The sequence below is a fragment of the Girardinichthys multiradiatus genome, chromosome 13 (assembly GCF_021462225.1).
Source record: "Girardinichthys multiradiatus isolate DD_20200921_A chromosome 13, DD_fGirMul_XY1, whole genome shotgun sequence".
NCBI lineage: Eukaryota > Metazoa > Chordata > Actinopteri > Cyprinodontiformes > Goodeidae > Girardinichthys > Girardinichthys multiradiatus.
This window is the reverse complement of record NC_061806.1, coordinates 30,744,251-30,769,221: the sequence shown is the minus strand read 5'-3', so window position 1 is coordinate 30,769,221 and position 24,971 is coordinate 30,744,251. Positions and strand designations below refer to the sequence as shown.

General features: G+C 35.7%; 2 protein-coding genes across 6 annotated transcripts; both read left to right on the top strand.

Annotated features, from left to right (window-relative positions):
• The first annotated feature begins 602 nt into the window (after positions 1 to 602).
• On the top strand, positions 603 to 13,966 carry LOC124878947 (major histocompatibility complex class I-related gene protein-like). Of its 3 annotated transcripts, none has more exons than XM_047383149.1 (7): positions 608 to 822; positions 10,321 to 10,587; positions 11,867 to 12,145; positions 12,260 to 12,562; positions 13,079 to 13,177; positions 13,283 to 13,300; positions 13,424 to 13,966. In XM_047383149.1, exons 1-7 carry the CDS (start codon positions 747 to 749, stop codon positions 13,432 to 13,434), a joined length of 1,053 nt encoding a protein of 350 aa, XP_047239105.1. In that variant the 5' UTR covers positions 608 to 746; the 3' UTR covers positions 13,435 to 13,966. The 3 variants fall into 3 exon arrangements, with proteins under 3 accessions (XP_047239107.1, XP_047239105.1, XP_047239106.1); XM_047383150.1 differs by lacking the exon at positions 608 to 822 and adding an exon at positions 9,530 to 9,668; XM_047383151.1 differs by lacking the exon at positions 11,867 to 12,145 and having other exon boundaries at positions 603 to 822.
• Positions 13,967 to 15,573: 1,607 nt separating this feature from the next.
• On the top strand, positions 15,574 to 20,981 carry LOC124878948 (major histocompatibility complex class I-related gene protein-like). Of its 3 annotated transcripts, XM_047383153.1 has the most exons (5): positions 15,574 to 15,680; positions 16,594 to 16,896; positions 17,073 to 17,180; positions 18,204 to 18,260; positions 20,816 to 20,981. In XM_047383153.1, exons 1-4 carry the CDS (start codon positions 15,662 to 15,664, stop codon positions 18,209 to 18,211), a joined length of 438 nt encoding a protein of 145 aa, XP_047239109.1. In that variant the 5' UTR covers positions 15,574 to 15,661; the 3' UTR covers positions 18,212 to 18,260; positions 20,816 to 20,981. The 3 variants fall into 3 exon arrangements, with proteins under 3 accessions (XP_047239109.1, XP_047239110.1, XP_047239108.1); XM_047383154.1 differs by having other exon boundaries at positions 16,594 to 16,797; positions 18,204 to 20,981; XM_047383152.1 differs by having other exon boundaries at positions 18,204 to 20,981.
• The last annotated feature ends 3,990 nt before the right edge of the window (positions 20,982 to 24,971 follow it).

Here is a 24,971-nt window from a genome sequence, read left to right as displayed (position 1 = left end):
TTCCTACCATTAAGTCACAGTTGCCTCAAATGTATAAGTTCACATTTAGCAACCTGCATTAAGACAAGGTTACCAAAAAATTAAATATGTAAAAACAACTTCATTTTCATATCAGTGGTATTGCTATGGTACTACAGACGTTTGAAATGTAGACCTATCATTTTGGAAGATGTGTATTTGTTACAGCATAAAATATTTTATCATGATATAAAACCCTTGATGTTTGTCTTCAGAAATATTGACATTGTAATTCTCTCTCCCACAAAAAGGGCTGTGTTTAAAAATCACAAAGGCTATTTTATAATATAATTTAGTTGATGAAAATTGACAGATGCTGCTTCCCTATTTTTGTAATAAAATCTGGTGTTATGGATGTTTTAACATCAAAATTGGTCAAAATTGGTTTTAGGCTGTTTTTGGGCCTAAATGCAGAGATCTCTCAGGAGCCCATGATTAATCTTTTTATTATTTTTATTGACAAGAGGCTCCTCCTAAGCTCCAGCAAATCAGAAATTAGAATCAGGTGTGCAGGAGTACACTGATTGGTCCTGGCCTCCAGGAAACCGCAGCTCAAGGGAAGAGGGAAACACAGACAAAACCCAGATCTCTGACATCTCCCCCTTCTCAACAGCTGCCACCAAAGGAACCAGATGGACGGGAATCCATGAAGTACCGAATGGTACTTTATAGATTTGCTGTGGTGGACAGCTCAAGGGCTGGTGACTGGCTGAATCTCATGAGGCCCAATGAATTTGGATAATAATTTCCCAGATACTGATTTCAGGGAAACATTTGGGGAAGAGAACCAAACCCATTTTCCAGGTGAGTAATGGGGAGTTGGAGCCCTCTTGCTATCAGTAATCTTACTGTTGAGCTCTGCGGTGCAATGATGAGCAATGCAAATGATGGACAAGACCCGCCTACAGCGATGGATGTGATGGTGGACAGAGGTAACAGAAATGTCCTTCTCAGCAGCAGGGAACAGGTGGCCATCCAGATAAAGTAATTAATCGGAATGGCTACATGCCTCCAGTAAAAAAGTAAAAAACCTTGTGTTATTTTTGACCAGGGATGTCATTTAAATCCCATATTAAAAAGAATTTTAGAATTTCCTTTTCCACCTTTGGAATATTGGCAAAATTAAAAATATAATATCCAGTAGTGACCCTGAAAAACTAGTCCATGCATTTTTTATTTCAAGGCTGGACTATTGTAATTCTTTGCTATCAGGAAGTCCATAAAATGCTGTTTAAAGCATTTAGCTGATCCAAATGCTGTTGCAAGATTTCTAATTTAAATTAAAAACAAAGATCATATTTCTCCTATTTTAACTTTCCTTTCACTGACTCCTTGTTACATATAAAGCCCTTAATAACCAAGCTTCATCATACAAAAGAGATCTGATTGTTCTAAATGTTACTAACAGAGCGCTTCGTTCTCAGACTGCAGGTTTACTGGTAGTTCCCAGAGGTTCTAAAAGTAGAATGGGAGGCAGATGCTTTAGTTATCAGGCTCCTCTCCTGTGGAACCAACTCCCAGTTTTACTCCATGAGACAGACACCCTGTCTACTTTTACGACTTGATTTAAAACTTACCGTTTTGATAAAACTTGTAGTTAGAATGCCTAAGATTATCCTGAGCTATCTCTGTAGCAATGCTGTTACCGGCTTAGGCTGCTGGAGGACATAGTGACAGCCTTTCCTGACTCTGCTACATACTCCTTCTGCTCTCCAATTCTGCATTATTTACTGTTATTTCAACTTTTAATTTTATGGTCTCCCTCTGTTTTTTCCACACTTTGAGCTGTCTTTCAGTGTTTAATCTTATCTCTCTTCTAGACATAGCTATTGGCTGAGCTTTTACTATGATTAACTGTATGTGATCTCTTTCATTCTCTTGACTTGGAAACTGGCTCAGAGCTAATCTGCTTAGCTGTCCTTCTCTCCTAGATGAAGCCGCTAAAGGAGCTACCGCTGCCTTCAACGCTTAACTTTCTTTCACATAAGAAGTTCTCCTGGATCAGTGCTACGATGTTATTTTGTTTGTATGCCTTGTCCTTTTTTCCCCCATCCCAATTGGCACTATGTAAATAAAGTGAATTAAATTGAATTAAGTGAAAAAAACGACCTTCACAAAAACATGTTCTGCTTTATTGAAATTTAGGTGTGGAGTGCACAGCTCACAGAACTAAAACCCTCATCACATAAGATGAAGAAAACCAATCCATAGGGTGCATTAAAAAAATATTTCCTTAGAGATGTATCCCTCCAACTTACTTTTGATATGTTCTACATAACCTGATGATCACACTAACCTACTGGCCCGTTTTCAAGAAAGGTTCCCCGAACTTCCATCTGGGCTGCTGGAGCAGATTGTTTTAACCAAACATCTTTAAACTGGTGTATAACATCTCAACAGCCACAACTGCATAACCCATAAAAGTTTCTATAAAAGTACCCCCATCATTAATTATTAAACATTTTAAATATTATGTTTAAAATGTTAAGAACCCATCTTTCAAATTTGTCAAATTGAAACTTTTTGTTACAAAAGCAAATCAATGCTTTTCTTTTAAGTTTTGTAAACCTTTGTGTTTCCTACATTTAGAAGATGAGCTATTGCATTGCAAGTCTGCATGTGCATATATTTGATTGATTGATTAATTATTGATTTGACAATGTATGATTTTGTTTAAAATAATGAAACATTTCCATTTTTTACTCATTCAGTACAAAATCCAAAGATGCAAAAGTTTGCCACTCATCACACATCAGATCTTTCAAAAACAAATCAGGTTCCTTTGTAAACAACACAACACTAGTGGTAAAATGAGGGAGAGTTCAGAAGTCATATTTGGTGTAATAACCTTGACTTTCAATCACAGATTTCATGCATCTCAGCATTGTCTCCACCAGTCTTTTACATTGCTTGTGGATTTAAGAGAAAGAACAATGACTTCAAAAAGTACACCACACCTTCACAAAAACATGTTCTCCTCTGTTGGAATTTAGGTGTGGAATCTACAGCCCACAAAATTAAAACCCACATCACAGAAGAGGAATGAAACTGGTCCATAAATTGCATAAAGAAACCTCCTTCAAATACTTGATCTTTCCAACTTCCTTTTGTTATGCTTTACATAACCTGATGATTCATTGTCAGGAAAGGTTCCCCTAATTTCCATGTCCAGGGCTACTGGAGCAGATTATTAAATCAAACATCTTTAAACTGGTGGACAACAACTACATAACAGGAATGAAACTGGTCTATAAATGGCAATAAACAAAAACATATTTAAATATTTTATCTGATCCACTGATGATCATACTAACCATCTGACATTTTTAAGAAAAGTGCCACTAAACATCCACTACGGCATAACACTTAAAAGTTTTTTATATTTATCCATCATCATTAATTAGTTAACATTTCATATAATGTGTTTAAAATCTTATGAACTCCTCTCTCAAATTTGTCAAATAGAAAATTTTTGGTTTGGAAAGCCAATATAGGCTTTTCTTTTAACGTTGTAAACCTTTGTGTGTCCTCTGTTTAGAAGATGAACACACAAAGTCTGCATGTGCATATATTTGATAACATTATTGTTGAACTGACAATATATATCACTTTGTTTAAAATAATTAAATATTTTCATTTTAACTCTTACGGCACGAACTCCAAAGTTGCAAAGGCGGGGCACTCCTCATGCATCAAATCTTTCATGGGAACTCAAAGTCATCATACGGCATCTCAGAAACTCGTCAAAGGCCATTTGAGACCTGAACTATAAAAATAAATCAGATTCCTTTGTAAACAACACAACACTAGTGGTAAAATGAGGGAGAGTTCAGAAGTCACATTTGGTGTAATAACCCTGACTTTCAATCACCGATTTCACAGCCTTCTCTCCACCAGTTTTTTTACATTGCTTGTGGATTTAAGAGAAAGAACAATGACTTCGAAAAGCACACTGCACCTTCACAAAAACCTGTTCTCTGTTGGAATTAAACTGTGGAATGTACAGCCCACAAAATTAAAACGCACATCACATAAGAGGAATGAAACTGGTCCATAAATTGCATAAAGAAACCTCCTTCAAATACTTGATCTTTCCAACTTCCTTTTGTTATGCTTTACATAACCTGATGATTCCTTGTCAGGAAAGGTTCCCCTAATTTCCATCTCCAGGGCTGCTGGAGCAGATTATTAAACCAAACATCTTTAAATTGGTGAACAACGACTTAACATCCAAAACTGCATAACTCATAAATGTCTTCATTAATTATTTAACATTTAAATATTGTGTCTAAAATGTTACGGAATTATCTCTCAGATTTATCAAATTTAACATTTTAGGTTTTAGATGATAAACTATTGCACTGCAGGTCTGCATTTTTGTTACAAAAAATTATTTATTTTCATTTTAATACAGCACAAAATCCAAAGGTGCAAAGGTGAGGCACTTGTCACGCATCAGATGTTTCATGGGAACTCCAACTCATCATACGGCATCTCAGATTCTCATCAAAGCTTAGAGTGCAATCAATGCCTAAATGTCATTTATATTTTCCGTTTAGACAAACATGCTTAAAATATTTACACATCATTAAATCTATTTAAGGTAAAAGGTTTTATCACGGAAAAATACGTTTTCACATTTTAGAAAAACATAAATATTTGCTTGGACATTGAGCATGACCTAAATCTTTATCTGAAATAAAAAAAAAAAAACTGTTAGTAAAATTCTGGATTCAGCAGAAACTATATGATGGATTTTTATTTACAGGTCCTTCTCAAAAAATTAGCATATTGTGATAAAGTTCATTATTTTCTATAATGTAATGATGAAAATTTAACATTCATATATTTTAGATTCATTGCACACTAACTGAAATATTTTAGGTCCTTTATTGTCTTAATACGGATGATTTTGGCATACAGCTCATGAAAACCCAAAATTCCTATCTCACAAAATTAGCATATTTCATCTGACCAATAAAAGAAAAGTGTTTTTAATACAAAAAACGTCAACCTTCAAATAATCATGTACAGTTATGCACTCAATACTTGGTCGGGAATCCTTTTGCAGAAATGACTGCTTCAATGCGGCGTGGCATGGAGGCAATCAGCCTGTGGCACTGCTGAGGTCTTATGGAGGCCCAGGATGCTTCGATAGCGGCCTTTAGCTCATCCAGAGTGTTGGGTCTTGAGTCTCTCAACGTTCTCTTCACAATATCCCACAGATTCTCTATGGGGTTCAGGTCAGGAGAGTTGGCAGGCCAATTGAGCACAGTGATACCATGGTCAGTAAACCATTTACCAGTGGTTTTAGCACTGTGAGCAGGTGCCAGGTCGTGCTGAAAAATGAAATCTTCATCTCCATAAAGCTTTTCAGCAGATGGAAGCATGAAGTGCTCCAAAATCTCCTGATAGCTAGCTGCATTGATCCTGCCCTTGATAAAACACAGTGGACCAACACCAGCAGCTGACACGGCACCCCAGACCATCACTGACTGTGGGTACTTGATACTGGACTTCTGGCATTTTGGCATTTCCTTCTCCCCAGTCTTCCTCCAGACTCTGGCACCTTGATTTCCGAATGACATGCAGAATTTGCTTTCATCCGAAAAAAGTACTTTGGACCACTGAGCAACAGTCCAGTGCTGCTTCTCTGTAGCCCAGGTCTGGGGAATGCGGCACCTGTAGCCCATTTCCTGCACACGCCTGTGCACGGTGGCTCTGGATGTTTCTACTCCAGATTCAGTCCACTGCTTCCGCAGGTCCCCCAAGGTCTGGAATCGGCCCTTCTCCACTATCTTCCTCAGGGTCCGGTCACCTCTTCTCGTGCAGCGTTTTCTGCCACACTTTTTTCCTTCCCACAGACTTCCCACTGAGGTGCCTTGATACAACACTCTGGGAACAGCCTATTTGTTCAGAAATTTCTTTCTGTGTCTTACCCTCTTGCTTGAGGGTGTCAATAGTGGCCTTCTGGACAGCAGTCAGGTCGGCAGTCTTACCCATGATTGGGGTTTTGAGTGATGAACCAGGCTGGGAGTTTTAAAGGCCTCAGGAATCTTTTGCAGGTGTTCAGAGTTAACTCGTTGATTCAGATGATTAGGTTCATAGCTCGTTTAGAGACCCTTTTAATGATATGCTAATTTTGTGAGATAGGAATTTTGGGTTTTCATGAGCTGTATGCCAAAATCATCCGTAATAAGACAATAAAAGACCTGAAATATTTCAGTTAGTGTGCAATGAATCTAAAATATATGAATGTTAAATTTTCTTCATGACATTATGGAAAATAATTAACTTTATCACAATATGCAAATTTTTTGAGAAGGACCTGTATTACCTGTCTTACAATGAGGATGATGAGTAAGGTCATTTCATATTTTAAAAATGGGCATCTTGTTGTTTAGCTCATCCCCTAATTATTAAGAGGATCATGAGAAACGTTGCTATTAAAACATTTAGGTGTTTTATGTTTGTTTTATTAGCTGCTGTTATTAATTAATGCTTATATATTTAGTTGCTGTTGTCCGAGCTACCGCACCCTGTTGGCGTCAGACGTCTCGGAGTTCCTCCGGTCCTTGGTCCCCAGAAGCGATCACACACTTTATCTAACTCTGACTCTTAAAGGAACGACTCTCAAACAGTTTCTAACTTTTAGCTCCTTTAATCTAAATTAAGGCAGAGGAATGATTACAGAGATCAGCGCTGAGGCTCCCGTCTCGGACCGTTGCCGTCTGTTAGAGGATGACGAAGAGCCCTGATAGAAGGTCACATACAGTTTTTATATCTGGCACTCCAATGCAATGGATGTGCCCTCGCTCAGTGATTATCAGTAGACTATGTGTCACCATTGTGGTGTCTATCTGGTAGGTTGTGTAGTAGCGGTACTCCATCCCTAATCTAAGTGTGCTGTGGCTTTCTAATCAAACCAGTTATACCAGCTGCTCCACTATCAAACCCAGTGCCCCAGCCTCAGGTCATTTATGACAAACCTTGAGTCATTTATCCTTGTAATGTGCGTCGATGATCATTCTTATCCTCTTCTAACAAAAGAGAGACATTAGAACTTGTGTTTTATATTACTATGGTATAAATGAGAAAACCAGCTATGAATAATATTAATAAAGGTTATTCCTAACATCGTATTAAGTCTTAATTCATGTTCTCATTCATTTTAAGATGGATGCAAATGACAAATCTGATAAACCTACAGGTTGCTGTGTTGTATCATTAACCTCTTATAAATGTCAAAATAAAATGTAAGTACCTTCTTTTTAGTGCAGCCAGACTGCACAAGGATGGCAAAATCCCCGATCTCATGTGGGACCTCATGAAGCAGGATGGTCAGAGTGGTGACAGTGCCCACAGCTGGACTGACCAGGAATGATGCTCCGATTGCCAGACCATCAGTGAAGTTATGTGTGAAGTCAGCTGCTAGGTTCAGATAACCAGACACCTTGATTTGTGTTTCCATGGAGAAAAACAAACGTTATGACTGAGAAGTAGAAATATTATTTAGTGACAGCTCACTTATAGGATCTTTCTTGATACATACTTGTGCTAAAAAGTTAAGTGTAGGATGAAAGTTGTGGGGTCAGGTCATCAATCTCAGCATACCACAAAAGGAAAATAAAATTTTAAGACCTCATAAAGCTTGCAATAACTAAATTATAGTCCAGACAGAAAAAACAACACAACAGTGACAATGTCTGAAATAAACTTCCTTTTATGCTTTTATACTAATTTATTTGCATAGCTTAAACATTTAACTGGAGAGAAAAACCCACGATGACTTCTCTGGTAGCTGAACACGCCTAAGTCATGTCCTGACTGGCGCTGAGTCAAGTATTACAGTCACACCTCCAACAAGGCCCTTAACCTCATGTTGCGTACCAATCTGCGTATCGATGTATGAATGTGTGTGATTCGATGAATGTGGCTCTACTGTAAAACGCTTTCAGTGGTTGGTATGACTGGAAAAGCGCTTTATAAAGTCAATCCATTTTTTATTTGGAAACAGTTTGGTTCTTAACTAAAAAGAATGTGTGCCTCAGGACTAACAACTGCTTAAGCATCCACTATTAGCATTTTAAGTAATATATCTTCATATAATATAAACTAATGTGAACTGATCAGGCTTCCCATTTCTAAATGAAACATTTTAAACATTTACTTATTTAAGTGTCGAGGGATACAGGCAGGGGAGAGTGATAGCAATAGAGATCAACCCATAGGCTTACTCACCTGTGGCCTTTTTCTCCTCTGTCTCTCGCGACTTTGCATCTTTCTTTTGTCTTCTTTTTCTTTTCATCCTTTCCATCACTGTCCTTTTCTATGGCAGCAGCTGAAAGTTGGACATCCATAAAACGTGCTATTTACCTCACAAACATAATCCTAAAAATCTATTGTCCTAAAAGATGTAATCAAGTTAAGTCTGGTATCTAGTGGTCAAAGTGAATATTGGAATCTGTTCTAGAAGGGGACACATCATGCTTTTAAATCCTTCCTTTTCACATTTAAATCATTCAGTTCTGGTCTATATAAACTGGAACTACAATGTTTTGGTCTGAATTTCTTGTTATTGTTGATCCACAGACTCCTCTTTTACCCCTAAACTGAGGTATATCTAAGAGCAACATGTTTTGGATCTATTTAAATGCTATTGAGGCACTTCACGCCCTGTCCCCCTCAAGATCAAAGAATGCTCCACTTTAACCCATTTGGTCATTTTTGTAGTTTGATAACAATTGTTCAGCACCATGTAAAGAAGACAAAATCAGGAAAAACAATGCACAACTGTTTATATAATAATAACATTCAAAACAAGCAGTATGGTTCTGTCCTTAAGAAGCTAAAAGCAGCACACAGCACTAACATAAGCAGACATCACGATGCTACTGCTATCAAAACAGTGGCCTGACCGTCATATCAACAAACAATAAATTCATGTCTAAAATAAAGTTTGTTGTCATTTCAGCATTATCTGCAGCTTACCACTTTGCTGTGTCCGTCATTTCCATAGACAGAAGGGACTGTCAATGGAAGCTAGCAAGCAAGCAGCTGTAGGTTTTTGTTAATTTGCTTTTTTTTTGTGTTTGTTTTCAGACACTTTAATGATTAGGAATGATTAAGGAAAACAATACTAAATATTTACTGGAAAAACAAACAGCCCTGCTGACATTATTAATAAATTAATTAATATATTGAATAGGGAGACAGTAATATTTAGAAAGAATAGAAGACTTTTGACTTTTCTTTTTCTTTGTGTTTTTGTGTTTGTTTTCAGACACCTTAATGATTAACAATGATTAAGGAATATTTACTGTAAAAAACAAACAGCTCCGCTGACATTATTAATAAATTAATTAATATAATTATAATACTGAAGTATAGGATGCTAAATCATCCTTCACTAAAGTGTCCGTCCATAACGTTACATAGTGTAAAGCATTAGTCACACTTGACCTGTTTTATTACTCTTAAAAACGTCCATGGGAGTGGACACGCCCCTTTCCGGCTGGTTGTTTTGCTTTCGTAATGTTTATTGCAGCTGACTTTAGCTGAAGTCCCTTCTGATCCCTCTAAAGAGCTCAGACAACGCAGGATAATGAACTGTTTTGGCTTACTGTGTCTCTTTCATGTTGTATATTCGGGTAAGACGTTGTTGCATGTTGTTAATCCTTCACAGCGCGATTTTCTGATAGTTTCATTTTTAAGTCGACAGATAAAGTTTGCCGTTGGCCTGGCGTTTGTTCATTTAACACTGAGATATTGCAGTACAGATAATATTATAAAATCGCTTACAGATCCGTTCATGCACCAAGCTTTCATCAGCTATATATTGTTTTTTGCGGTTATATAAATGTTTTTTGTTATGATCATCTGCCCATGTTGAGAAGAAAAGAGATGCACACCTTTTATAGTGAATATATATTGTATTTTACTTCTTCTTGCATTTTACATAAGACAGTACTCTGACCCTGAACAGGCTATAACCAGGCTACCATTACAGTATGTCTCCATGCTACCAAAAGTGCCATATTCCACTTAGCCAATGATATAAATGCTTTTAAATTGTATATTTCAACAGTAAACATAATATGAACTGTGTTTGATATATCTAATTGAACAGTACTTGCCATAATAACACAAAAGACAGGCACAATAATGTACCTTGTGAAATTCTTTGGGTAAAGAATTTATTTGTGGACCAATGGGATGCACAAAAGCAGGCATTGTTGATGCACATATATGTCATGCATGACGTGTATGGAGTCACCTTTTTGTAATATTCTTTCTCTTCAGCGAAACATTACCTGAGATATTTCCTTACTGCTACCCATGGAGTCCCAGGCTTTCCAGAGTTCGTGGGTGCTGCAACAGTAGATGAAGTTCAGGTGGGCTACTGTGACAGCAACATCAAGACAGCCAAACCCAAACAAGACTGGATGAGGAAACTGATTGAAGGGGATCCTAAACACCTGGAGTGGTATTCTCAGAAATGTCTTGGAAGTCAGCATGTCTTCAGAGCAAACATTGATGGCTTGAAGCAACGCTTAAATCTCACTAAAGGTGATGCACTGAATTTTAAACACTTTTTGTTCATTTCTTCTGTTATGTTTAGGTGTCATAAGTTTAGATTTGTCATTTGAAATGTAATTTTAGAAAGATTCTAAATATTTACGCATAGCTTACCGTGTGACCTTAGTGGTTGCCTCTATTCCACATCCCTGGTTAGGGTGAAGGAAGATGTAGAAAATCTATACCTTAGACCAGTTTCCAACTTAGCTCAAAATTTAAAACCTTCTCAAACACTAATATAACCCAATAACTAATAGGAATTGCATGGAAATACAATGCAATATAAATGACAAAGGGTTCTCCTGAGTTGCCCTTAACCTATATTTATCTTTTACATTGTAGTCAATCTTGAATTATTATCTACATTTGATTGCCTATTCTATCTATAGTTTTAGATTTGACTTCGACTTTACTAATAAGTGATTCCTGGAAAGTTTTTGGTGGCCATTTACCTCAGATAATATGCTATAGGTTCAAATAAAACAAATTACCTCTCACATTCCTCATGATTTCTTCAATACATTGTTGCTTTCGAGAGAAAAACTGGACGGACAATTACAGCTACTTTTCATGTCCATTTTCTGCTAAAACATTAACAGCACTGCAGGACCTGCTGTCTGACTAGGAAAGAGATGTTCTAAAATAAGGGAATTATTTCAAGTCATGCAACAGCATGCGGAAGATGTCATATTTTTAAGGCAGTATAAACAATATGGTTATGATTGATGCTCGTATTTCCAGTCAGTCTGAGCCAACACAAATATGAAATACAATAAACCTCATTAAACTCCTTAGTGTGACATAACCCTCACACCAAGCAAACAGAAATTGAAACCTGCAAGCTCAAAAGCAAAACTTGCACAGTTGTTCTTTTTTTTTTTTTTTTTTTTTTTTTTACTTTGGAGTATTCCTTTAATAATTGAATAATAACTAATGATTTAAATAGTTAAAGAGATAATTTATCTACTTATTGTTTCTGGTACTTTGATTTTACACAATAATCCATTACAAATCTATCCCACTAGATGCTCTAACCAATATGTTTTTAACCCATTTTTTTCTTTTTGTGTTGTTTTCCTTTCTCGCTTCTTAATTTAGTTTCCCTTAAAAATGTCAGTGTAATTACTGTGACATGCTAAAGCTATATTCAATCCCACAAGCTTAGGTATTTTTCAGTATTTTTTATACACATATGTACATTAGTCTTTTTCAGCCAGAACATAACATCTGTGCCTCTTCTATTTCTCTCCAACTTTTCTTTGTCTTTAAGGTCCCCACATTTTACAGAGAATGAATGGTTGCGAGTGGGATGATGAGACTGGAGAAATTAAAGGGTTTAATCAGTATGGTTATAATGGTGAGGACTTCTTAGCCCTGGACCTAAAGACACTGACATGGACTGCTCCAAAATCACAAGCTGTCCTCACAAAACTTCTATGGGATGCAGAGAAAGCTAGACTAGAACATAATAAAAACTATTACATCTACAAATGTCCAGAATTGTTAAAGAATTATGTTCATCAAGGGAGGAGCTTTCTGCAGAGGAGAGGTACCTTTTTTCCAGATTATACTGACTTATTCATAGCTGTTAAACCTGAATCAGCAGAGATCTGCAGATCATCTAAGTGTTTCCTTTCTTTTTTTATGTGTTTTCTTTCTACAGAAAGCCCCTCGGTATTTCTGCTCCAAAAAATGTCCTCCTCTGTGGTCAGCTGCCACGCTACAGGTTTCTACCCTGACAGAGCTGAAATGTTCTGGAGGAAAGATGGGGAGGAGATTCATGAGGGTGTGGAGAAAGGAGAGATTCTCCTGAACAATGACTGGACCTTCCAGATGAGTGTTGAACTCAACATTTCATCTGTCCAACCTGATGGCTGGAGGAGATACGACTGTGTGTTTCAGCTCTCTGGTGTTAGAGATGACATAATAATCACACTGGATAAATCTGTGATCCATACAAACTGGGGTAAGGTATACCTCTGTGACACCACTAATTTAGGAGAGCACACATAAAGTGTTTCCTTCAAGAACATATTTTTTCCTGGTACAACCATGATTATTTGAATTGGTCGTTATAAAACCCCTTTCTGCACAAACATTGCTAAGGAAGAATGTATCTAGGCACAAGTTGTTTGTCCTTGTCAACGGGTTCTTTTCATGCATTTTAGCCAAAGGCACATTGGAAAGCACAAGGTCAATAAAAAAGAATTATATCAAGAATGCTGTCCCTTTTCCGCCAATATTTGCTTATTAATTTACAGGTAGATGTTACTAGACGTTAATCATTTTAATACCAGATTTACTTAATTGTATGGCAGTTTATAGGCAGTACGATATTTGTTTAACTGTGAAGTTTGCATACAATATTGCTCCTTCTCGGACTTCATGGTGGGCAATTTTTCATTACAGTCTAGTTTTGTGAAACATCAATTCCTAAACAAACCATTTCAGATATGCACAGCTTAATTTCTTAACTATTTAGACCCTCCAGAGATTCCAGTTGTTCCTGTTGCTGGAGGTGTTGGAGGGTTTCTTCTTATTTTGGTAGTTGTAATCATCTTGTGGATGAAGAAAAGTAATGGTGAGGAAACTATATTTCTACATGACAGAATTTAAAATGAATGTTTTGGATATTTTAGCTGATAGTTTACTACTTCATTTATGGTGTTTACTGTTTATATTCCAGGTTTCCAGCTTGCTGATGGTAACTATTCATTCTTTAAGTACTTTTAATAAATTCCCCTGATTCTTTTTTTGTGAATAAGTGACTAATATTGTATTCCCTGCAACAGGCAATACCTCAACTTTTTACCATTTGTCTTGACAGGAGAAGGTTAAAGGACGATGATTGATTTGGTGGAGAGTCATAATAGCCACACATTCACAAACACTAACGTCTGACTTCACACTTCCAATGGTTGCAGATACAGAGAGGGCTGAGACTGCATAATAGATTGGTACTGTACTATTAAGCTGCGATCTGCAGTATAGATGACCAGAAATGGCAAATAGACCGGACTGGATGTATACTTCCCTTACTGCAGCCATGTTTGGTTATCAGTCTTAGTGAGAGGGGGTCTGAATGAACATCTGCTGCCAGGATCAGCTGGTTTGTTTATCTTGGACCTGGAGTTATTATGTAAGCACAATGGCTTTTCTGGTGGCTAAAACTTTTCACTCAGTGTTTCATTTTGTGTGAATGTGTAAAAGTGCAATTGGTTGGTCTGATCAGTGCTATACAAGTTCAGTCCATTTAACATTTTCAGAAAGGATTCAGCGTAATCAGATTTTACTTATGTACATAACATGTTATATTAATTACTTATATATTAATAACAGATGTAAATAAATTGTTTGTTTTCACCTTTTATTCCTTGGCATTTTTTCTATACATAAGAAACACCAGATAAGTGTTTACCGTCACAGAATGTTGGAAAATCAGAATTCAATAACTCATCAATGGAACGACACGACTGTAAATTTGCTTTTAAGTGCATGTAAAATGTCTATTATTATTTAATAAACAAAATATGATGATTGCAAACATTTGTTAGAATTTGGGTAAATTTAAGGATAAAGGTGAAACAACTGCTCGGTCAGCAGCAACAATGAAGCCTACAAAACATTTACATTCAGTTTAACTGTAACTGAAACATATAGATGTTGCATTTGCACCAACAGACCATTCTAAATTAGAATGTTACATGTTTTCAGTTTGTCACAATGAGCTTCATAATGTACCTTAAAACATTTTTACAATTTCCTTAATTTAAATTAAACTCTTTACGCTGATCAGCCAATGCATGGACACCAGTAAGAATGAAATAATAAGTAATCTTGCTGCAGTGCCATCTATATATGTATCCATATAGATGAAACCTTAAGATGAAAACTTCACAAATGACAGGACTGAGACATTTTTGGGAAAATACAAATTGCTTGCCATGCATTTCCAATTCTCAATATAGTCTGAAGGTAATATTTCATTCTGACATTATATTTCTGGTATTATTCTGTTATCAGTGAGTTTAGCTGCTTCTGTTTTTGTACATAAGACACATTTCTTTAAATGTTTTTTTATTTTTTTATTTTGGTTCTAAACACTGTTACAAATTCCTAACATTGAGATGATCTTCAAAATAATGTTTAATGGTTATTAATACTTTACATGTGCAGCATCTACTATTTAGGGCAAAAATCTCATTTGTATTTCTTTGTTTTGACTTTCTGTTAAAGTTACATTTCAAATATATTCCACTAGAGGGAGACAACGACAATAAATGATATTACTTATTTAGCTAACAGTCATTGCCCATCATTGTTTAGAAATCACTAAAACGTAGAAACTTCTAAGTATTTTTATGTCAAATGTTTTAAAACAATAAAACCAACTTGAAACCATGCGAAACAAAGATTATTTTTTGGGGTATTACTCTGTAATCATGACAGGATGACTGAACAAACATTTGCATTGAAGTAATTCGGGTTCAAAATTAGAAATAATCAAAGCTAATTATGGGAACTAAGAGCATAATCGCCTACCAAATGTATTACTTAAATACAGACTATTTGATCACTGTGCTGCTGTAATCTGAATGTAGAGGATTTTGCTGCAAGTAAATCCACACCAGTTGTTAACATTTAATGTCTATCAGGCGTGTTTACAAATGTATTGAAATCTCGTCTCTTGCCCTTGTTTTCTCCGTGGGCAAGTTAAAGGTTGGTTACCATGCGGAGGATATTTATTGTTGCATCAACACAGAGTTCCTAAAATCTGCAGCTGAAAGGTCTGTGTGAGTATGAGTAAGATACTGATGAGAAAAATATTACGCTTCCACCATTAATATTCCTCATATTAAATTAAACTCTATATTTCTACTTTCACTTTCACTTTCTCTCCTGTCCCCGTCTTCTAACCCTACGTCACGTAGGGTGAAAACCTGCTCTCCTATTGGTCAAATGACCACTGTGTCCTGACTGTCGTTTCAGTAGAAGAGACGCTTTGCTCTGACTCAGTAACGGTTTCTTAAAAACAAGTCACCTAATTTTCAAGAATGTCCTCTAAATGCAGCATGACGTAACGGGTGAGTCTGCTGAACACAACTCAAGCTGATGATAGCATGTTTGATGAAGTCACGAAATTTGACGTTTATTTATTTATTTCTTCCAGAATGTTTTCATTTTTTCCCTTTAATTTTAGTGGTTTTCTTCTTGTTTATATGTATCATGTAAAACTAGATTCATCAGTCCGTGCCTTTCAGTCGTATAGAAATAATTGTTGTAAAACAACTATAGATAAAATGGTGCAATAGCCTTCACCCCTATACCTTAGTTGCAACAGTTACAGTGCTGTGACAATGTTTTTTTCTCCCCATAGTTTTTTCTTTTCTTTTATTTTTTTATTTTTTTATTAAGCATAAATAAATAACATTGAACAAATAAGTTGAGCAAAAAAATTTATAAAACAGACAGAAAATATTAAAACATACACATAAATAATTACATAATAAATAAGAAAATTGTAATGGATAATAAATAAGGTAACCATTATGAAGGTTAATAAATAAAGAAGCTAAGTAAATTAGATATGCACATCTATGTCTCATTGAATAATTTACTTACTGCCTACATTTATTTATTAACTGCATTTTTGTGTATTTAGTCATATGCCTATTTATTTATTGAGAATTTATTTATTTCTGTATATATTCTTACTTATGGCAGGATTGGTCCTCTATACTGGTGATGCTGTATTAGTGTCTTTTGGAGTTCATCAAGGCATTTTAATGTGCAGTTCTACAAAAGTGGCAGGACTGTCTTTTGTTCTATAACCTGTTGTTCTATATAACAGAAAAACCTCTTATGTAGCTTTTCATATGAATACTATGATTTATATTTAAATTCCTATAACATTCTTGGTTATATTTAGTTTGTAAACAGATTTTATAACCTCTCCTTGCTTCGTGAACTGACATTTCCTTTGACCTGTGTCTTCAGTCTGTCCCTCAGTGTCTCTCCTCCAGAAGACTCCCTTCTCTCTGGTCACTTGCCACGCTACAGGTTTCTACCCCGACACAGCCTTGATGTTCTGGAGGAAAGATGGAGAGGAGCTCCATGAAGGTGTGGAGAAAGGAGAGATCCTCCCCAACAATGATGGGACCTTCCAGATGAGTGTTGGTCTCAACGTTTCATCAGTCACAGGTGAAGACTGGAGAAAGTATGACAGCGTGTTTCAGTTCTCTGGTTTGAAGGACAGTATCACCACCAAGCTGGACAGAGCCCTGATCAGAACAAACCAAGGTTTGGGGATGAACGGTTTCTTTACAAGGCTTTTTGTTTTTAACCAAACCGAAAGCTTGAAACAACTCTGTTTTTTGGAGGGATTGGAAGGAATGTTTTTTTTTTATATATAGTATAGATCATTCTCAACCAAAATTCTTTTCTCCTTGTTTGTGATGTTTTGTTTTTGGTTCCAGGTTCTTCTTTTGGACTATACATTGGTATTGCCATTGGAGCAGTACTGATGCTTTTAGCGGTGGTGGTCTGTGCTGTTGTTTTTGTCACAAGGAGAAGGAACAGCAGTGGTGAGTAGTATTACTGTTTCTTACTTAATTATAATTCTAAGAAAAAAAATAAACAGGGACTCACAGGCTAACAATGAACCAAGGTGAAACTTTTTATTTGGTTTACCATAAACTAAATGGCTTCAGGTTACTTAACTAACCTGTGGGCGTTTTATGCACACTGCATATCTCAGTTAAGTATTTTATTGAGTTAAAGTCTTAAATATATGTTAAAAATACCAAAATCTGACCTTTGATTTATTTAATTTTTGTTGTCTAACGATTTATTTTTCTACGCTTTATTTCCATTGGGGGTCTAATTCCTGGGTAGGCCAGCTGAGTCTCATGACTCTTATGAAAGATTTTAAACCCTGATCAAACCAAAATTACTATGAAATTTGTCATCTTTGTGGAGTTTTTTTCTCTTCTTTTTTATTGTACTCGTATATCTACATGTTTATTAAGTATAGTATAAATCAAAGTAGATAACAGGAATGTGATGATTCATCCAGCTTATGGGAAATGCACGACATTGGGCTCACAAGAACAAAACTAGTGGAGAACATTTTTGCTTTCCAAAATGAAGTCAAAGATTCACAAATTGTTGGTCTAATTGTGGTTCTAAAGCTATAAAATTATCTTCTTTTGTTTTCTCATACAGAAAAATGTTTCATAAATCCTGGTTATTGCAACTGCGGTCCAGACTCCATGAAAACAAAAAAAAATGTCTTTATTACTAATAGGAGGCTCTTCTGCAGATGTCAGTTCTTCTTAATTGGTTGAGGCTTATCCGGTGCTTCTGTAACAAAGTTTCAGAATCAGTAACATCTGAAAAAACATCGGCTGTCAAAGTGTGTACAAAGACTCTCAAAGGTGTGAGCCCTTATATGCATGATTTTAGACTAGACCGATCATAGACATTTAATCTCAATAAAATCTGAGGCAAGGAGACCAAAACTGTAAATTTATCAAGTGGTGAAGGAATCAAGGATCTAGCATCCACCGTATGCTTCTAATACTTTACTGTCTCACCTGTCTTTTCAGGGTTATGATGTCTTGAAAGCAACAAGGAGTCGATGATGTTGACCTGGATAAGTCCAGGTGTGAAAGAAATGGTCATTGCTTCCTATTAAAAAAAAGAATACCTAGACTGTAAACAGGTAAATGTTTTAGTTTAGTTTAACTATCAGGTCTTTGTAAATACAAACTAAGTGTATAGTTCTATCAAGACAATTTAATTTCCTGATTCATCCAGTTGGTGTGTTAATGCTTCTTGTCAGAGAGTAAGAACATCATGAAATATCATCATGACATCATGCCTAATGCATTGTCATTCCATGCCAGTACTTGCAACTCCATACCATTTTTTTAACTAAGTAGTTACAGTGCCCTTCACATTAGCATCCTTGATAAAGATGTGTAGGAAGCCTTGAACCAAACTAATCTTTTATTACAGTAACATGTCTCAGTTTTCTAATACAAACCTACAGTACATTTAATAAGTGAGGGAAAAATACTATGTTTAGAAACAATTGCTTTTAACACATTCATGAATTCTCAACAAATTATTTATTCTCTCAACTTACTGGTTAGTTTAGAACTTTTTCACATATTTCCATGTTAACACCATGGAGATAATTACATTTATTAGGCTTTTACGTTATAGCTGAACACAAGTGTAATTGTGAAGGCGAAGAAAAATACACATTGTTTTTAAAATTCTTTACAAATGAAACACTGAAGAGTTTGGCATGTATTTGTATTAAGCCACCCTGAGTCAATACTTTGTAGATCCTCCTTTCACTGAAATGACAGCCTTTGGGATATGTTTCTTCCAGCTTTGCACTTCTAAAGACTAATTTTTTTGCCAATTCTTTTCAAATATGCTTAAGCTTAGTCAGATTAGATGGGAAGGATCTGCATTGATCCTACACATTGTTTTTATTTTTCACTATGCAAGCATTTTGCTTTTAGACCAAAATTTAGGTTTGACCAGAGCAAATTCTTCCATGTGTTTGTTGCGCCCTACATTGCTTTTGGCAAACTGCAAAAGTGACTTTGTATAGTTTTCTTTTGACAAAGGTTTTCTTCTTGCCACCCTTCCATAAAGACATTATTAGTAGAGTTCACAACTTATACTAGTCCCTTCAACAGATTCTCTCATCTCAGCATAGAATCTCTGCAGCTCATCCAGCTACCATGAACCTCTTGGCTGCTTTTCTGATTCATGCTCTTGTCCAGTCTTTTAGAGTATGTGGAAAACCATGTCTTGGAGGGTTTGCAGTTTTGCCATCCTCTCTCCATATTCAGATAATGGATTGAACAGAACTTTGGGAGATGCTCAAAGCGTACGATATTACTTTAGAATCTAACCTTGCTTTAAACTTCCTCAGAACTTTGTCCCTGACCTGTGCTGTGTTACTTGTTCTTCACGATGCTGTTTGTTCATTAATGTTCTCTAACAGACCTCAGCTACATTTTGACTGTGATTGACTTACGCCCACGATTAACTAATTAGTTGACTTCTAGAGGCATTTTGTGACACTGGATTTGATTTAGGGGTTTCAAAGTAAAGGGGGTATAATACAAATAGTCACACTTTTCAGATTTTTATGTATAAAACCTTTGAAAACGTGTTATTTTACTTACCTGTTATAATTATTATTTACTATCATTTACTATTACTATTAATTATTATTAACAGTGTGTTCGTCTATCAGAAAAATTTAATTAAATATACGTTTGTAGTTGTAATGTCGTAAAAGGTGGAGAAGTTCAAGTGATATGAATTGTTTTTTATAGCACTCTATTTGAATAAAATATGAGCACATTGTATCTAAATTATTTTGTAAGGCAAAAGTGAAATAATATACTTTTTTTTAAATGCAATAAACTTGTAGTTGAATTGTCAGGTTAGAAAAAAAGTTTTTTTTTTGCATTACTCCAGTTGTGTTATGACAAACTAAACATAAACTAATATTTCAGTGTATTATTTACACCTGAAAAACAAAATTATTCCTTTAATCATTAAAGCACATAGGTACACAAATACTGGTCAAACAATATATATTCTAAGCTTAGTCAGACATTATTTAGGTTTTACTGGAGGTATTGTAAGAAGTTTATTTCCTTTTGTCAAATTGTCGATCAAAAACTCTAAAATAATTAATTCGTGCTACACATTTTATACTAGATTTTTCTTTATCTCGAGACATTTAAAAAAGATCTTTCTACCTTTTAGTAATTTGTATAAACTGAAATAACAAAATAATTTTAAAAAACTGTGAAAAATATTTAAAATATGACTGAAATATGAAGTAACATAGTATTAATATTTTGATGTTACAGAAAACTATTAAAACCTAATCCATAGGTGTTTGAGTTTTGGATTTGTGTAGATGTCCGTTTCTTTCCTTGTTTATGTTCCCTTAGTTTTACTATTTAAGTTCATCCCATTATTTACTTGTTTCTTAGCTTATTTTGTATATTTAGATATGTTGTTACATTTTTCCCCTGAGTTTCTCTCCGTCTGCTCTTGCTCCTTTACTCCCCTCCTTCAGCTTTCTCTCTTCCTTCATTGGTCTCAGCTGCTCCTCATCTCCTCCTGATTAGACTCACCTGTTTGCAATACCTTCTCTCCACTCTTCCTTATGTAGATCTTGCTCTCCAGTTATCTGTTTCTTCGCTGGTTTCCTCCGTTCTCCTGGCCCATACTCCGTTACTTTGCCTCACGGTCCATGTTCTTGACCAGTTCTCTGTTTGTGCGCTCTCATGCCAGTTTGCAAGTCTTTTTGTTATTCAATAAACTTTGTTTCACTTTGTGCCTCTGCTTCCGTTTTTACTTGCACTTGGATCCCACTGCAAACACATTATGACAATTTTGTTTGGTTCAGTGCCATAAAAATACTGAAATGTATAAAAAAATAAGAGCTTAACTGGTTGATAAACATTTTAGAGCTTCATAGTGTCCAGAGAACTTTTATTGTCATTATGTGTAATCACTAGAGACTTGTATTTGTTCCCAACGTCTAAGTAAATGGCTAAATCGGTGGCACCTGGATCTGGCAAACCCCTGCTTATAAAAAGTTGCTTCTGCCTGCTGACAGTCTGACTCCTCTGGGAAAAAACAATGACAAGGGAAAAGGATGAAATTGGAAAAAGGTTAAATGAAAAGCATTCTTGTTTACGTATTTATAGACGTATATATACATAACAAATGCTTGGCTTTTGCCCTTAATGTTGCTAATTGCTGTAGCTGCAATACAAAATTGGTTTGAAGGTTTAAAGGAACTGCCAGGTAACATATTCACTGACTGGGTTAATATGGATGATGCTACATGTTGACTTTTAAGCAACAGTAAGCTTTTAATGAACTCAGTTCTTCTCAAAGAAAGGATGCTTCTTTCAGTTTGTTGATAAAATGACTTTTCAGCAGTTTAAAAGGTCAACAATAATGTAATAGCACACAACACCCATCATATCAGAATCAGGATGCTTTTTATCTTTATTGTATTATAAAAACACAACGAAAGTACGATCCTAGCTCCTGTGAGATGCCTACAATTGAGACACATTAAAAACACATATCCCCCACCTCTCAATGTACCATTCTTAAAAGATAGGGGAGTTGAAAGAAGCATGAAGCCTGATGGTGGAGATGGGGTGGAGGAGGGTCGAAGCTCAGCTGAAGAGCAGGATATTCTGCATATAAAGGACTTTTGAGCAAAGCCTTGAGGGATGATTGGCTGAAGAGGAATGCAGACCAGAAGCTGATTGGTAGGAGCGAAGAACGTAGTGGAGGGGTTAGACGGAGCCGGAAGTAGAGGTCAGTCTTTCAAGTTGAATTTTCGTCTAAACTCCATTTAACAAACTGTGTTAGTGTGACTCAAATATATGTGAGCTAACAGTGTGGTTTTTATGTTACAGCTCTGAACCTCTAAGAGAAGAACTCTGGAGATTAGCTCTGCATCCTCCACCGATGTGTTTTTGGCTGTTTTAAGATGATTTAATACAGGAAAAGTGGCAAATTTATTATGTTTCAGTTCTTATCTTCTTCTTTTACCACCAGGAGTTAAAGCAAACTTTATATTTTTATTACTTAAGGAAATCTTCTTTCCTTGCAGTTCTGTATAATTTTAAGTGTGATTCTGTTTTTGTAAAAAAGAAATCTATCCATGTTAGTTTCTTTGTGTCATAATACAGATATAAATTCATACAAATAATGCTTTTGCAGTATGTTAAGGTGTAGCAATATCACTTATAATGTGTGAATCTCTGTAACTTGTGTTACTGTCTTTACATTGTAATACTTTTATTTCAAGTTTGAGATTACATATATACGCACAATAGTATTTAGCCATTGATTTGGACTGTCTGTCAAATACAAAAATATAACAATTTGTGTTAAAAAACATGACTTAAATAAATTAAATACTGAAAAGGTTTAGAAAGAAAAAACAATGAAACAATTATGGAAAGTATTTGTAAAAATTTACCTTTTTCCATTATTCTACAGCAACAAATATTTCAATGCAATGTGTTAATAAATGGGTTAACACAGTATTTAAAATGTCTAATAGAAAGTGGTTAATATAATCTAAAGAGGTTAAGCCTAGCATGCTTCTGCTTTTACAAAACAAAGTTATTCAAGAGAAACCAAAAAGGAGCCAAGAGAAAGAGAAGCACAGATTATAGGTTTGGTTCCTTCAAAGGTTTTGCATCATAGATCTGAGGTTACTGATTTTTTCTTGTTGGGTTTTTATAACAGTAATAGTGTTTCTTGCTTAATTCTGAATAGGTTTTAAACTTTTCACTGACAAGGACATATGTTCTAATTGTAACCTTTTTTAGAACTGATTATTGGAAAGTCATCAAATCTGAGATGCATCAGAACATAAAAAACAAAACATTAAAAATTATTAATTCCTTTATGACACATTTATAGGAGTTTGATATTAGGGGACAGTAAAGTCGTGTCATTTGTGTCTGAAGTTTTGCGATGTTCCCATGTTATTACAGTGTAACATGATGAGCCACTTCCTCTTTGCTGCAGAAGGTTTCTACTCATGGAGGTTTTATGTGCTGAGGTAAAAAATACAGAAGAGATTTATGGAGCATAATAAATTATGAATTGCACTGTTTCAACATGTAAACACCCTGACATCTCACATTATTATTTAGACACAAGCTGCAGGTTTGTTCATCTCCCATTAGTTTTTCCTTTAGCTTAATTGATATTATTTGGGGGAGATTTGATTGTCTCTTACTGTCTAAACTCTGGTTGTTTAGAGGAAGCTCCTCTACAGAGGGTCGATGTCAGCGTGGGAAAGATTCTAGAAAAAAATTGTTCAGGGATAAAACATAATTTCCATTTGTTATCTTATGGAATAAAGAAAACGAAAAAGGTCATGGAAGCTTTCTACTGAAGCTGTGTTGTGTTTCATTAAAGACAGTCCAAAGAGAAAATGGACAAAGTGCAAAGAAACTTATCCAGTAATTACACAATTGGATTCATACTGAACCAAAACGCTATACATTTAGGCTTCTGAGAAAAAAGTAAATATAATTGATAGAAAGACCATTTCCCCAGGATAAGTTTAAAATTTTAAGGAAACGAAATTCTGCATATTTCCAACACATCAGCCTATTTTGTTTTATCATTTATCTATTGATTAAGCGACACTTGGGTGACACACGTTCTATGCCAGAAGTGTTTTGACCCACGGGAGATTTTTTATACTGGCGGTTACTACATAAGCGCAGCTGAAACTTTAAGTTTATAAGGCAATGTGAAAATGCTGTTTCTGTTTTCTTCACTTAAGAGAAAATGATCAGGTTTTATTAAAAAATATCCTGTAAACATTTGTATGATGCAGTGCCTTGCAAAAGTAAATGTATTTTAGTGGGATTTTATGTGATAGACCAACATAGTGCACAATTTTAAAAAGGAAGAAAAATGTTGTTTTTCTTAATTTTCCAAAACTTTGGAAAAACACCTTTTGCTTCAGTTACAGCTGCGAGTATTTTGGGATATGTGTCTACCAGCTTTGCAGATCCAAAATTGAAGTTGTTGCCATATGCTTTTTGTCTAATATCTCAAACTTAGTCAGATCAAAATGAAAGCGTCTGTGAACATCAGGTTTCTACGTTTGCCACAGATTCTCAAATAATTTGGGTCTGAACTTTGACTGGGCCATTCTAACACCATTCTACCTTCATCCATCTTCCCATGAAGGCTGATCAACTTCCCCTTCTCTGCTGAAGAGAAACATCCCACAGTATGATGCTCCCATCACCATGTTTTAGTATTGGGATGTGTGTTACTTGTGATGAGCGGTGCTGTTTTTCCACCACACACGGTGTCTAGGATGCAGTTCAAAAAGTTCAACTGTGGTCTTGTTTGATGAGAGCACCTTGTTCTACTTTAATCCTGTTCCCTCATGTTGTGGCAAACTGCAAACAAGACTTCCTCTGGCAATCTTTCAATTACAACTTTTTTTCTTGCCATTCTTCCAAAAAGGCCTGATTTGTGGTAGCTCATGATTCCCTCAGCTGAGCTGTGGATACCTGAAGCTCCTCCAGAGTAACAGTGGTCCTCTTGTTTTTCTTGTTAATGTTTTGCATTGGGCATGTACTTGTTTCCCTGGTACATGACCGAGGTTTGCAGCTGTGCCTCCCTCTTTCCTTTTTCAGGTGAGATGGTGGATTAAACTGAGCTCTGTGAAATGAACATGGCTTTATTGGTAAAACAATTATCTTCCATTGCTGAGGGGCTTTATAACAGTTGTTGGAGGACACTAACACACTTCTAGG